This window comes from Opisthorchis viverrini (assembly GCF_000715545.1).
Source record: "Opisthorchis viverrini unplaced genomic scaffold opera_v5_58, whole genome shotgun sequence".
NCBI classification, from domain to species: domain Eukaryota; kingdom Metazoa; phylum Platyhelminthes; class Trematoda; order Opisthorchiida; family Opisthorchiidae; genus Opisthorchis; species Opisthorchis viverrini.
This window is the reverse complement of record NW_008751716.1, coordinates 219,867-235,092: the sequence shown is the minus strand read 5'-3', so window position 1 is coordinate 235,092 and position 15,226 is coordinate 219,867. Positions and strand designations below refer to the sequence as shown.

The 15,226-nt window shown below is 44.4% G+C and overlaps 1 protein-coding gene across 1 annotated transcript in view; it reads left to right on the top strand.

The window, feature by feature from the left end:
• Window positions 1-183: 183 nt before the first annotated feature.
• T265_03905 (hypothetical protein) overlaps window positions 184-15,226 on the top strand; it is a gene marked incomplete at both ends in the record, with an annotated part of 20,048 nt that continues 5,005 nt past the window's right edge. Inside the window, 12 exons of the mRNA XM_009168506.1 lie at window positions 184-390; window positions 439-513; window positions 554-735; window positions 773-838; window positions 3,687-3,807; window positions 4,430-4,799; window positions 5,786-5,878; window positions 6,602-6,910; window positions 7,180-7,253; window positions 11,551-11,696; window positions 12,478-12,882; window positions 14,735-14,790. Coding sequence (XP_009166770.1) covers window positions 184-390; window positions 439-513; window positions 554-735; window positions 773-838; window positions 3,687-3,807; window positions 4,430-4,799; window positions 5,786-5,878; window positions 6,602-6,910; window positions 7,180-7,253; window positions 11,551-11,696; window positions 12,478-12,882; window positions 14,735-14,790 — 2,104 coding nt within the window. The remainder of the gene's footprint in view (window positions 391-438; window positions 514-553; window positions 736-772; window positions 839-3,686; window positions 3,808-4,429; window positions 4,800-5,785; window positions 5,879-6,601; window positions 6,911-7,179; window positions 7,254-11,550; window positions 11,697-12,477; window positions 12,883-14,734; window positions 14,791-15,226) is intronic.

The following is a 15,226-nucleotide window of genomic DNA, read 5'->3' as shown; positions in this document are numbered from 1 at the left end:
ATATATATATATATATATATATATATATTATATGTGATGGGATAGTGAAGATATCTTGTCTTGCATTTCCAGATTTTGTTTTCTGTGGTTTTGGGGCATGAGAAACCGAACTCACGAATGCTTCCAGACCCCAATTCCAACTGGTAGTTCGGTCGATACACCTTCATAGAGCGCACTTGTTCAATGGATTTTAACGAGAAAACAGTCTTCGTACTCAACCACACACAACACTTTTCGCAACCTTCAAGAGATGAGATAGTACTGGAATCGGGCACTAAGACTACAACTTCCACGAAAGCTATTTTCCGCAAATCATTGTGGACAAACACTACGGATGCAGTGATGCAGTATTGCCGAGTGGTTTTCGACCTATTCTCTCACGAAAAACCGGTAACTTGTCATTCTTTTACCTGAAAGTCAATTGCTTCATCCCCATAGATTTCCATCATTACTTTTGACAGCGAAGAGAAAATCCACAGTGTCTGGCTAGAAGAAGATCAAAATATCGAGACGGTGAGCACAAGCGATTGCCTTTACCATAAATTTCCTTCAGTTGTGGTCAATCTTTACACATGAGGGTCCTCCAAGGGAATTGGCCTTGGACCTAAAAAACTGTACCGTCATGCCGGGGCTTGAGACTGCATGTAGTATGCTGCAAATGCTGAAACCATCGCAGAAAGGCGGTCAAGTTGTTGAAAATACTGGTCGGGTTGTAATTATAAGCGCCTATATGCGGTAAGATCCACTTGGTAACTGAATTCGGGCTCATCAGGTCTCAGATCTCATCCTGGATTCCTGATATCCTGAATTCTCTGAACGCACCAGTGAACATGGCTGGGTAAGTCGTCATGTACCTTGTGGCCCGCTACCTTTTTGGTGGACTGGCCATCATAAACTGGTTCTTCTTAGGGTGATTTACCCTCTCTTTTCGTTTAATTGAAAGGAATCCTTAGGAATGTATACTACGCACGTCCAAACACCGCTTGCCAAAGTAGGGACATTCCTGTTCGGGAATCCTGTTCGTAGAAGGTTCACGAAGGTTCGTATATGACGGGCAACGTGCAGTGAATTGGATCTTGTCAAACTGAGCTTTGTGGATGCCTTTCTGATTTGGGTCAACTGCACTCTCTTCGCGCGTGTTTAAAAACCCTGCAAGGCATGACAGTGGTCGGCTCTAGTGGCGAAAATGCTGTCATTTTCCTACTCGATTGGCTGGTTAAGATTCGTCGGTCGTTGTCTGTTGGTTCCTTCTGAATGAAGTCCGCGAAGGGCGTTGACACAGTTTCGCCGATGAAATCTTACTGCAACATGTTAGATAGATTCACGTTATTTTAAAGTTCAGGCAACTTATTCTTATGAGTTCTTCTCAGGAACATGAGGCTGTTTTAACCAAGTTCCTGCTGTTCCCACTCTAGTCCGGAGTTCTTTCCCGACAGTTTTAGAACATTTAAGCACCAGTACTTACTGTTGGTATGTTGCTGTCGGGATGGTACAGTGGTTAAGGCGCGAACTTACTGGCCGGGAGGTCCGTTTTTCGAACTCAATTTCTGCATCTCGACTGCTCCTATCTAGGCTTGGGCAGCCTGGCAGTATTCTGGCTGTCGCGCTTTCTTCAGGTGGCATAGCAGCTAGGCACCCAAAGAGTGCTGCAGTTGAGCCCTTTCATTTTTTGTTTATTTTGCTGTTGATGCTGATGGTTTTCTGTCAAAGCAGATGGTATACAGCTTTCCTGGCGAAGTATGTTAAGCTGAGGCCACTCACAGGGTCCTCTTTATTTGGTGTTCACTGTTCCTGATTCCGGATTTCCACGGGGTTTTGTCAGGTGGATATTTCATGGTGATTTCTATCCAGACAGTGACCACTGAGACTGCTACTGATCACTCAAACTGAAATGAACGCTGAAGAAAAGGGTAATGTGCCCCGGTAGTTGTTGCATCGGCAAGGCTGTTAGGTCGGACTGCTTTCCGTATGAGATTGATCGTAGGATCCTTTGAGAGACTGGCCGGAACTTTTGCCCTTTCAAATTGTTTCTTCGTATGACCCACTATGCTTTTGACGCGCGTCCCACTTCGGGGTTTCTGTTGGATATTTAAACTGAACTAGTTGCGGGTGATGCCTGGTGGTCAGTTTGTGATTTTGCTCCAGCTCCCGGGAAAATTGGAAGGTTAGTTAGTGGCCTAGCCCCTGCATCACTAGTGCTCATTAAGCTCCCTTACCGCTGGCAATTATCACACAAAATTACGCGGCTATTGGACTGTATAAATTTCGAAAACGCAATAGAATAGAAAAGATGTGTAAATGTTCATAATGAGATAATCTTATACGCTAGTATATGCACGTTGGCTTCAACCACGTCGAACAGTAATGGAGAAGAAGTTCCCTATTTTTTAATAAAGGCATGATACGGCTTTGTTATGAACATCTGTTGCCTACACCGTAATCGTAAAACTACTGTAGATTAGTCAGCTTGTTCATCCGACAACCCATATATTTTCACGAAGTACCAAGCAACAGGCTCAGGATTTTACGGATAATTTACAGTCAGTCTGCAATCGGATCCCGAAAAACCCCTAACTGATAGGTCCTAGTAAGGAAGGAGGCCTCTTCTGTTTGGGATTGTCGAGACCTGATCACACCATCACGAAGGAGTGATGTTTTATTCAGTTGGCGATACTGATGTACGCACTTGAATTTCGCTTTCAGTGATATAGACGGTCCCTTGAAAATATTGAAGAGTTTTCTTTTGAAATTGTGAGCAAGTTATATCAACCAGGCGAAATCGATGGTGTTTTAGCTGCTGAAGTTGCACTGACCGTTTACATAGGAATATAGTTTGAAGCGTGCAGGAATGTTAGGTAGTTTACGGCGAACACCACAGTCATATGGGGGAATGGTATACCGTCAGCAGAGGCAGATTAGTTCTTTTTCTCAGAATATCTTAGTTCCCCATCAGGACAGGCCGCCTTTTAGGACAGAGCTTTTCGCGGGTTCCTTGAGGACCACGAAACTACGCAACTACACACAACGCAAACAAAAATATAGAGTCCTTAGACTGAAACGCGCAACGTCGTTTTCTCTGCGGGTGTTCTACCAACTCTGCTACCGCGGATACTCCCTGTATAGCATATATGCACTTGAATTGTACATTGATTCATCACATTGCTTTTTGACCGCGTACGTTTGGTCCCGACTAACTTCAGCAGCTCGATTGATTTAGAGTGAATCGGTCTGCAGAACCAAGGTGCTCCTTTTTCGTCTAGCCTTACATCGAGAGGATAAAGAAAGGTGATGGAATGATGTATCGGTTGTTCCTTTGTTCATCAAGCTTCCCGGCTTCATATCGTGAGGTGAATGGGGGAAGCCTGCTGCTAATGTTATTTTTCTTCATCTGACGGAGAGTCTATTCTGATACTTTTTTCGTTTCTCTTGACCATGCTCCATTGGTTAGTGACCGACGAATGGTTAAAATGTTTGTTGCTTGTCCGTTTTCCGTATACACCACTAGTAAAGCTGAAGTGCACTGCTTTAAACTTAATTCACTTTCCATTCTGTTGTGCATGGCATATGAGTTAAACGATACCTTTATCTTTCCAGTGTTTTTATGCACTTCGCTTGTCTACAACCAGTCACATGGAACTAGCACCAGCACCTTGGTCCATGATTTCATTCAATTTCTGTATTTCTAGCAACGCTAGCGTCTCAGCTAGCGAGTGGCTGTTTGTGGATCTGGTCGCGGATCCAGAGGCAAACTATGAAGTACCACAGCCGATCGAGGTAGACAACTTTACTCGTATATTTTTTATCCATGTACCTATATTTTGTCTATTTATATGCATAGATATTTCATGTATCTCACTCGACACAAGTTGGCAATATTGGTAGCGCTTTGGAACTTTCAAAAAATCCCCTAGGCCATTGACCTCCTGTCAGCCATAGATCTTTTTTAGAATTATTATAGCTGCAACAGTAGACGCCAACTTCTTACTAATCCAACCATCCAAATAAGTTTTGTGGCGGATACCCGTCTATAATGCTTAAGTGAAGGCTACAGATAGTACCTAGCTCTTCGCGCTAGGATTTCTATGTCCGATTAGACCCCTTCGCTCCAGGCAGTGAGAAACGCGAGATCTATGTCTGTTTGACTGGAGAAATTTAAGATCATCATAGTGCTGGATTTTAGCATAATCCAGAATCGGGGGAGTTATACATAAAATTCATGAAAACCTCAGTTGGTTGAGTTGGATTAGGTTCATCTTGGACAGCCTAAGCTGGCCCTAGACACCATCTGTTGAAGCTTAGCTCTCATTTTAGTGAACTCGATACATATTTGGAGACGTTCTATCCATAGCTCGCTAGATATCAGTATACATAGACAACAAACAAAAACCTACCCGGTATGATATTACCCTTCATCTTTACCTCTGTTCAGCCCCCTCCTGGAGTCACTGGAAGCTCGACTCATCGATTCTTCTATCACCAGTTACCTTCAAATGGGACTGATCTTTATCGTGGCCTCATGCGACTCGTCGAATCACATTACCATTTGGCGAGCACTTTGGTCCAGGATATCCCGATGAAAGAAGAAGCTAACACAAGTTCGAGTAGCACAATGTATGGAGTTGAGTTGTTGCATCTGGCCGAGGTACACGATCTCTTGCACCGTGCTGGCCTGGCGGATCGATTGTTTCTACGATCCGACACCACAGAACAGGGAACAGTTTCCACCTTGCAGCGACCCAATTCCGGGTTTTCCAAAACCTTGGGTATCAAATGGGTCACACCAAAGTCTGCCGATGCAGGTCTGTTTCGTGGCAGCCTATTATCACCATTCTTACATTTCACCCCAATTCAAAGTTCGAGAGGCTCCATGGTTGACACTCAAATTACTACTCAGAAGTTCTGTGGTTCTAACCGAACCTCGGCATCTCGACTACTATCTAGGCTTGGAAACCTGGTAGTATCTTAGACTTCGTGAATTCCTCGGATGACATGGCAGCTAGGCACCAAAAACGTGTTAGAGCTGAACGATTATTACTTTTTAGTGTGATTGCATACAGCTTGTTTACCTGGTGTACTCTGGTGAAGAAATTCCAGATTGATTAGTTCCGTGCTTCTGTTTGAGAGTTTTCCTCGTTTACTTTTGAGGGTTTCAGAGTCACGCTGCAAGGGGATGCGTTAAGCAACCCAACGAAGATTACGCCTTCCGAACACACCAAAAAACAAGTCGGGATGATCAACGTTTAAGTGACTAGATTTGTCTGTTTACACGGGACGCGAAACTAATTACCCGTTATCAAGGGATGTTTACGCTGAACTTTAGTGCCACCGTAATGGGCACTTTTGTTATCACTCGCCAATGGGTCGTTAGAGCCACTTGGTAGCGACCACCATATCTTTTAGCTCGTTGCCTTAATAAAGCAGCTAAAGTATAGTTCTCCCATTAAATGACTTGCGTACTTGTACATAGTTTCCTTTTTTCCTTCCCGGACTTGACTGTGATTGTTCTTTACAAATGACTGGCGGCGATTGCCTAGCCGGAAGTAAAACCCGGAAGTTTATCTATTGAAACTTACCTCATTATTCTCACCTGGTTCAAGACATTCTGTTTGCAGGCGCCAGGTCCTCCGACGTGGGGAACAAAAACAGAGATGAGGCTACTCCAGGCCAGGGTGGACTGTTTTCATTTTATCCACCAATCCAACGGGACTAGGACATTCAATTCTCTTTTGTACCCACTTTTTACCGCCATTTTACCGGCTTTTTTGTGACTTCTATCTCCTTGTAGCCCTCCTTCGTTACGCCATCAGTGCCCACCGAGTCACCTTGGCCGATGTTGGAAACCGCGCATCCACTTGTCTGGCTCAATTTGTTCTCGGAGGTAACTAGAGTGTTTGTCCGTGCACCTTTTCTCGTAGGCTTCTGGTTTAATTACTTCGTTCGTGTTCCATTCAAGCTGTGTTATAAATGGCTGTCATCCAAATCGGATTTACCGATCAACAGTGCTCAAACCAATGGACGCCTGCACATAGTAGGTGGCCTGGGTAGTTTCAGAGATCTCTCTACGAAACCCCAAAATGGACAAGGTGATACACTTGTTACCTGTGTCAAGAAGCAGAACTTCAACGAATCTAGCGATACGAATTTGCTTTGACAATCTGAACTCTGGACCGAGGCACTTCACTAACGTGGTTGGTGCCAATAGTGATACAGAAGGGTTCATAACCAAGAATATATGCCAACTTCCACTCCAACTGCCTGTAACGACCTTAAACGGAACGAGGGTCAGAAGCCAATCTGTTCGAGTCTCTCCTATTAAGTCGATCCGTTGACAGGCGCAGCTGATTGCTGCATAATTTGGTGTTTACAACGCACTTTTCCGGCTGTGATTTTGCGTTTTTGGTTTACCAGTGACTCTTTGCTCAACTGGTCTATTAATGGTGAATGTTTTCTACCTTCTCTCCCATTTCCTTCACATTCGTGACCACACATTAATACTCACCCAACACATTACCACTTACCGATATCTTCTGCGCGCACTCATTCGGATGTGTTTTGTATCTGTCAGTTCTACTCTTCTCAGTCCGTATTTACTCCATTTCAGGTCGTTCGGTTGCTTTGGCCCATCGGTTACCGGTTAACTTTCCATCTTTACCTGCTCCTTTGAATGCAACCTCTCTTCCACCATCAACGAACGAGGCACTTTTGTTGACCTGTCATGGTTCCGTTATGTACCTGCACACTCTAGCTACTATCTGTCCCCTGGCACATCCTGTTCACAATCCACCAGTCAGCTCCCACACACCCCCATCGGATCTGCGTGTACAGTCCTTTGCAGATCAAGTCATACGACCATCGCGTCTGGCACCCGCTTCGGCACATCAGAAATTCACTGTTGCTCCCCGCGAAAGAGGTAAGCCTAACATTACCCAGTGCTTTCCTGACCATCATAGTCCTACTGTCAAATTCCGAGAAACGGAACTCTGTGTGTTTCTTAATATTTAAGCTCATATTGAGTCAGTATGTACACAACTTGAATAAAACATAAAAGTCGCACGTGGATTACGACTGATTTCATGAATATTCATTCGTGTAGGATTTTTGTACTGGGTGTTACCTTGTTTTCTCCGTCCAAACGCTGATTAGTGACCGGACTCTTTTTTCTTTCGTAAATGCAACAAGCGCAACAACATTTGGAACGGTCCACGCGGTACTGGCCAGTGGTCGATTCAGAAACTCTATTTGGTAGCAATAAGGTGGGTTACGCATGTTTTTTCCTTACTGTTCTTTTTTCGAACTTGAACTCAGCTGTGACTGACTGGGTCGGCTGTGTCCGTCACGTTTGCTTTATTCTTGAATTGGGAAGTTTGAGAAGCGAAAATATCATCAGTTTTTGAATGCTACCCATGGAGAGGTCTTGACCAGGATTATCACAACGAAGTTTGGTTTAATATTCTTCAGTAGCCTAAACGTCAAGTGTAGTCTTCGTGGAGGTAATTTGTGTCCTTAAACTTCTTTGTATGTGAGACCATTCATCTGTCGGTAGCATTTCATTCATCTGGGCTCTTTCGCATGCATGCACACATCCCTTTTTATGGATCCGTAATGCGGTTATTTTTCAGTAATGTGTTTTATCCATGTATAAATCTTGCTAGTACATTGACTCCACACATGTGTCTTGCTTGTCACGCCGGTAGGCTCGAAAGGCCTCAGTAATTAAAGCACGAAACTGCGAAGTGGTAAGACATGATTCAAACCCAATCCTGGGCTTTTGATTGCTCCCGGCCTGGGCAACCGGGTGTCACCTCACCCTTTACGCTTCCTTCGAATTGTGTGGCAGCTATGAGCCGAAAAGGCTTCACAACTGAGCCGTTATTATTGTTAATTTGCATGTTATGATTGAAAAAGACATTCCTAATAAATTCCAAGTCTTACCTAGAAAATTCTGTTCAAGTGAGTGAAATCTCACACTTTCCGCAAATGCTCCCTCCCCGAAGAGCGCATACCATCCGTGCTGTTGAAAATCGCTGGCTTCGAATGGGCTACCCGTCATATTTGTGGGAACCTTATAACCTGTCTTATTACCTTATTGATAAGAACCCATTTCTAGCAAAATAACGAATTCTGGAATGAACGAAATCCATCTCTGAGGAACTTATTGCTGTTTATCTCAGTGTTTGTTTCGTCCGAGCTGCGTAAACTAGAACACACTTGCTCCGGTCGGATACCGAAGGTTGCCCCGGTCTCTGCTGACTTGTGACCTCATCACTTGTGGTATAGAATAATCGTGATCATTCGACCTGATTTAACGGTCTTTTGGCCGTCGATAAAGCAGGCCTCCGTTGCAATACAGTGGGCATACATGACGAATAACACTCAACAGCCTCGTAATCCAATGACATCTTACTTTGAAACGTCAGGCGCATTTGTGAGGAGTTCAAATCGATAGTTTTTCAACAAGTCGGATGTTGGATGCATGAAAAAGACCCTGGTTTTGTGCAGGAAGATTTGCACTTTATCAGACGATCAAAGACAGGGAGGTTTGCTAGCAGTCATGACTGTGTTTGGCATGAAGAGTCGATTTCGGTCAATCGTAATAGGCAGATTTTGTACGTTACTGTAAAAATGGACTGGGCACTGCATTGATTGGTGAAGATCTGTCGTAAATGCCCTTGTTCTGCTCTAAACACTTCTCTTACCGATTTTGCTGAATTCTCGTATTCCAACTAGAGAAGAAACTCCGGTTTTGCAAACCCGAAACACGCCTCAGATTTTCTGTTAACCCGTTACAACAGCACTAAAATATATATTGATACCTGATCCTATCATTGTATGGAACACTTACGGCAAATAATGTGAGCAAGAGGTGCGAAATGCTGCTCTCTTCAGATGTTCAAGACTGTCGTTTGGTGAACAAATGCAACGATGTTTAGGGTTGATAACTGAAGATCATCTCTGAAGTGTTATGACCCATGTACTGAGTATTACTCCCTTGCACACCGTCAACCAGCTTCGAGTTAGCTGGTCCTTATGTCAGAGGTATGGTTATTGTTGTATCGTGCGATGGCCGAGCTATTGGTTACGCCTGCACTGCGCCTGCCAGACTACGCGATAGGAAGAAGACAGAGAACTGCGGACAAGGCTGTATTGCCAGGACAAAACGTACAGAGCGTCTGCGTAAATATATAGGATGACTACTTGGCCAAATATGGTCGTTCACTTGTTCGCTCCGTACAGCCAATGGTGGTGCTCTGGTCGTGAACATTCTCAGGCCCACTACGCTGGTCGTGTGTTGCTAAGCCGTTTGGTGAGAGCCGCCAACTCACCTACTTTCCGGACGTGTCGAACCGATGGTGACCTTGGGGATGCGTCACTCTGCACATGTGCTTTTTCTTCTGTCTGGGCGCGCCCTGACAGTTATGTACAAAACCTGCCAGTCTTATCAAGGTCAACTGCGAAGAACTGAGTAGCCTCAAGCCTGCTGAGAAATTATGGCAGTCCTCATTTTTCTCACCGATTCAACCAGACATGTGCATGTGTCGAGGAAAAAGGTTTGCAATTGGAAGCATGACTTCTTGCAAAGCAGAAAGGCATTTCTGTGCGCTGTTTCAAATCAGCTGATGGTATGCCAAAGCTACAGGAACTGTATGTGTGTATAGCAACTACCACCGTATGTGACAACAATTACGAAAGGTTCCTGGATTAATTGTGTTCATGTTCAAAGGGAACCTTTTAGGTCACCAATCACATCGCCCGGAACGGTATGGTCTTCAGTGATGAAGAACTTAAACCACTCTGGTGAACTGATGTACTACTGACCCGAGTTACGAAAATTAAAACAATACCCGAGGCCCTTATGGTGATAGTGCTTTAAGTCGGGATTTTTGTGGATGGGGACACATTGTTCTATGACAGGGAAACAGACAGTTGATACATCGGTCGACAAATTGAGTGACCTGCTAACTTCGTTTCCAACAAACTGGCTGGTATCCAAATCCATCAGCCTGATAATGCAGCGGTACGCATAGCCTACGTCACCAGTATCTGGTTATTGATTCAAGACCGTGGATTATTGTCTGAGTGTTTAAATCAGATGAAAAACGCCTGGACCCATCGTGATGGGTTTACGCAGACATCTGTCTTTCCATACACTACATGGGTCGAGGTCCACTGTCCCTCGAGGATGGACCAAATATGAAATTATACGGACTCGGGTTCACGAAAATTCAGCATAGTTTAGTGTGTTTGCGCATTTGAGAATTCCACTGAGCAGTGCTCGTCTGCTCAACAGAGCTACGAAAGGTCGAGTCATTGACTCATCGTTGTTGATTCACTCATTTTTCTTTCGGATGTTCCACAAACCACGCCACACGGTTGGATGCTTGTCCTATAGGGTATCTGTGAACTCACTATCCTGGGCTGGAATCAAATAGTTTGAACACGTGATTCCATACATCTTATTGATACACTTGGATGTATCCGGCGTTCATTCTGCCCTATCCTGTGTTAGCCAGTCGTTCTAATACACCGCACTTGATATCACTTAGACGATATCAAACCTAGTCTTTCTCCGGAGGAGACGCATAATGGTCCCGACCTTGCATTAGCTATCCAATTTTGCCTCCCCTGACAACCACAGCTAAATGAAAGAATTACCGTGTAGTGGGCAACCGTCATTTTAGGCAGGTACACTACACATTTACAGGCATATCTGACCAATGGTTTTATGGTCTCTCTGTACTGGTTTGATGAGACTCATCGAAACCATGTTTACCAATACGTCATTGCAATATGATGTACAGTAGGTAAACACGTTCGCAAGGGATCGCTGTATGCCTTTCCCAAGTACTCTGAACTTTGAACGAAAATTATGGAATCCACAGAAAGGAGAGCCTCTCGCCGTGTTCATTAATGAATAAATGAGCGAACTACCTAATTAATTAATCGAACGATAAATAAAGTCGCATCTTCAATAGAAACTTCTCCATAAGCACATTTTACGTTCGGAACGGAAGTAAAGAGGAGGCCATAATATTACTTGCATGCCTGCCCAGTGACAGCTTAGTACGCTTCCGCCATTTCCAGTTATTGAGCAGTTTCTCAGCCCTGTATATTCTTTTCCCATCTGTGAAACACTTCATAGTACAATTGATACTCATCAAAGTTTCCTATGCTGACACGCAGTGGAATTCCAGAAGTGAACGATTTGAATCGCGAGAGAATCTTGTGGCCTGTGTCAAGAGCAGATAAACGAATTCGTTTCGATCAGAAAGTATCAGAGGCTACGCAAGACAACTGGGAAATCTGAAGGATACTAATGATGTCAAGTTTGGGCTGCCATTCTTACACTCCCATCATGTTCACATGCTGCAGCTTGTGATACTCCTTGCTTGTACCAGGCAAGGCTACAAACGAACGGCAGTTTTGGTGCATGCAGTGTCATAAGAACGCTTCTGTGTGTTTTTATCAACACATAAGTCGAAATTTCCCCTTGCAAAACTCATCCACATTGGTTGTAGTGATTTCATCCTTTTTTCTATCTCCTTTTCAAAGCTATCATTGCCTCTGTACGAGCATCTTTCGAAGGAGTACTTGGAACCGAGCGAATCTGCTGCTTGTATCCGAGCTATAGACAAATTGGTAAACGCGATCAAAGATAACGTTTCCCTCACGGATACCCGAAAAGGTGCTCTAAAACGGTAGGTTGCTTACTTGACTCGTGAGCGTCTCACTTCATCGCACATCATGGCTTGCTCTTACGCAGCTCAGCAGTTCTAGTTAAACAGGTGATTCAAGCCTATAAAAATTTATTGTAGAAATCAGAGACGGATTTGAACGATGTGGTTATCCAACCAAAGACGTGCGGATCAACTTCTGTATCACCTCAACTCTAAGATTATTGCCTATCTAATGACCACTTGTGCCTCTCCATCTCTTGAGTAATACATTCGAGTTAGAACTCATTCGAATCACCTTGTTTGTCCTTTCGATCTCGAGGACTGGTTTTTCTCTAACCGGACGCTCGTGACCAAAAAGTGTCATCGATCAAGCTTTGCACGTTATCGTAGTCGGAAATCATCCCGTATCGGTATATTTTTTCTGTGGTGTTGAGGCATTAAACTCTTCGGTGTAATTAACTACCAATAGGGGACAAAAAATCCGCTACCCACCGGTTTGTCTTGTATTTTGGAATAGTTCAAACAGTGCTTCCCTTGTGATGAGACCCTCTCAGGGTGCGGATAGACTGAGTCACTCGATGCTCCAAAACACGACTCCTAGTACTTTCCATGTTTCTCAAAGTTTGAACTTATAACACCCAGATTACTGTCACGTGTTTCATTTTTCGACGGGTTGAGATTCTTACCATGTTTTTTCGCACCTGAGCTGCTCTTCGCATCCTCGGTTCTGGTGTGGTTGTTTGGATGCTTCTTGTTTCTGCGCTTACCTTCCAGTTTCTTTTCTTGTTGTGGCTACTTCTAGCTCTGCAGCACCTTTACCTGTAGCTCCGTCCGTCCAGGCTGAAGCAATCGCACTGGCCCTGGAAGTTGACCACTTGTTGAATGTGCATTCAAATATCTCATGTGATCACAAAGAAATTCAGCGTTATTGGAAAGACGCAATCGGATCGTCAAAGACTTCCTCAGACTCGAAAGAATCGTCGCTCGCTTTGACAGGAGCTGAGAGCTTTTCTGCACTTGAACTCCATGAAATGATCTCAGTCGCTCGGCTCATCGCTACGAGTCAGTCAACTAGTTGTGTGGACAATGTTCCAGATAGCTTGGTGAAAACTGTCCGATCTCTCAAGACTCTTTGTGACAGCTTGAACAGTGGTACTAGCAACAACACAATAACCAGCCGGCCGTCTGGCAATCGGTCCGATAAAAGGTGCGCTATCTATCACCGTAGCACTTTGTGCAAGGTAGATTTGGCCATCAGGTTCTTATTTCCGGAATATTTTTCTTACTCACGTAGTAGACCACAGAGTAGCGGAAACCCCTAGTCTAAGATTTTCGTCAAGAATAATAAGCCTGCGGAGAAAGCACACAGGAATACATTTAAAATATTCAAAAGATGTGGAAAACTAACAACCAGGCGACTGTTCTGTTGAGTGCTAATGTTGAGTAATTGACTATGACAAAGATCTGAAAGAAAACAGAGAGAAGGGGTTATGCAGTTTTGGAGAAAATCAAAAGGATAGTAGTTCTATGGGACACTTTCATCTGGTGATGTGTCTGGAAGTAGGAAGATGACGTGCATACCTGCTTATGGTAGTATCGACAGACTAAACAAAGAGGCTGCACCTCAACAGCGGGACAGAGGATAAAGATCATCTGTACCGAAGACGGCAGAACGGACCCAAGATCAGTGGATGGGGGATGACACGACGAATATAGAGCGTGATTAGCTGCCATGCCACCCAAAAGAAGCACGAGGTCTGGGATACTGCCAGGTTGCCCAAGCCTAGACGGCGGAAGTCGAGAGGCAGAGGCTGGATTCGAACCACGGACCTTCCGGGCAGTAAATTCGTGCTCCGACCACTGAGCCATCTCGCCCCCACCCCGTATTGTAAATGGTACCAGGATCGCTGTATAATCTGGTGCTAGTCTGCAACTAAAATGAGATGAGGCAGTGTGGCATTGGTTGTAAGGTGTGCCTTTGTGAGGAACGGCCTCGTCTGCAAATCCATGAATGTAATCTGAGTCGACTGGATGATTATTTGCGGATAGTAAAACAGGGGAAGATAGAACGGACCCAGTGAGACTTTGCCGTGGATACTGTGCGTCTGTGAAACAGTGGCATCGAGGTGGAGTCTTAGAGACTAAATTGTCAAAAAGTTTCCAACTCAGCTGACGGAAACAGTTCAGGGTCTTTGTACTGTACTACTCACAAGGTTGCTGAAAATCCGTCGACAGCCCACGACCGGTTTCGCCCTTCTTGGGGATCATCAGGTAAGCACAGTCCCCGGGTTTCCGTCAACCTTATGTTCCACTTGAAACCAAATTGCACGGAATCAGCCAATATACACTCATTTGCAAACTAATTTAGTTTTTTTCGAGGGACTCACCTGGAACCCAGCTGAATCTCCCGTTTGTGATGTTCTCAGGCGATATCTCGAATATCGTAGCGACCGAAACATGAGACGGCCTGGTGCAGCACATTCAGTTGCCTGAGAACATCACAAACGAGAGATTCAGCTGGGTTCCAGGTGAGTCTCTCGAAAAACCTAATTAGTTTGCAAATGAGTGTATGTTCGCTGATTCCATCAATCTTATTTCACACCAAGTGAAAGGAATATGCTGTTTTGCTTGAAACTCAAGTGGATCTCAGCAATATCCTTTGTGCTTAAATCCCCGTCCGATGTACACCTCCCATTTGATTGGTCAAACAGCGGAGTAAGCCGAGTCGTTCGAACATCCAACCGTTGCGCCTGAGTAGCTTGTGAGACTTATCGTAATAGTTCGGTATCTGGGCCTAAACGACCTAAATCCAGTTTAACGTCTATCTAGGTGCATCATTTCCAGCAGTGCCAGATTCATAGGACCCCAAACAGCTTTACCGGTATGCAATTTCGGAAATCAAACCAGTGATAACCAAACTATGATTTAGGATGTAGCACCAGTATTATCCTCGAGATAATTCTGGTGTGCAACCATTGAAAGTGGAAGGTTAATCAGAATTTATGAATGATTTCTTGCCTTTTTTGCCGTGGGTCATTTCGCTTCGTTCTTTTTTGTAGACTCAAAACAGAAGCATCGCAATTTGCCTCAGAAGAATCACTAATTCTAGAACCCGGTAAGTTTTTTATCTTCATCTTTACCAATGCCTGAATTGCATTACCGCCCAAAAGAAGTCAGAAATTGTGTGCCATGTTTAAAGTGTATACAGCTGTAGCACTGTGGAAATCTAGTTATCTTCGTTGGCAGTTCGTGCCACTTGGACTCTGAAGTTCGACTGGGTGTTGGTACCACGTGATTGACTAATCAATGCTCGCGTTCCTGGCGGTTGGATTTCACCACTCTGTGTTTCAACCAATCACGTGTGAGTGAGGCCTATTGGCCGGTGTGGTTCGGACTCGGGCTGACTAAGAGTCAAGGAAATGGAAGACTTGCGCTACTCTAACTTGAGCTCCCACCAATCACGTGTGAGGCCTATTGGCCGGTGTGGTTCGGACTCGGGCTGACTAAGAGTCAAGGAAATGGAAGACTTGCGCTACTCTAACTTGATTGAG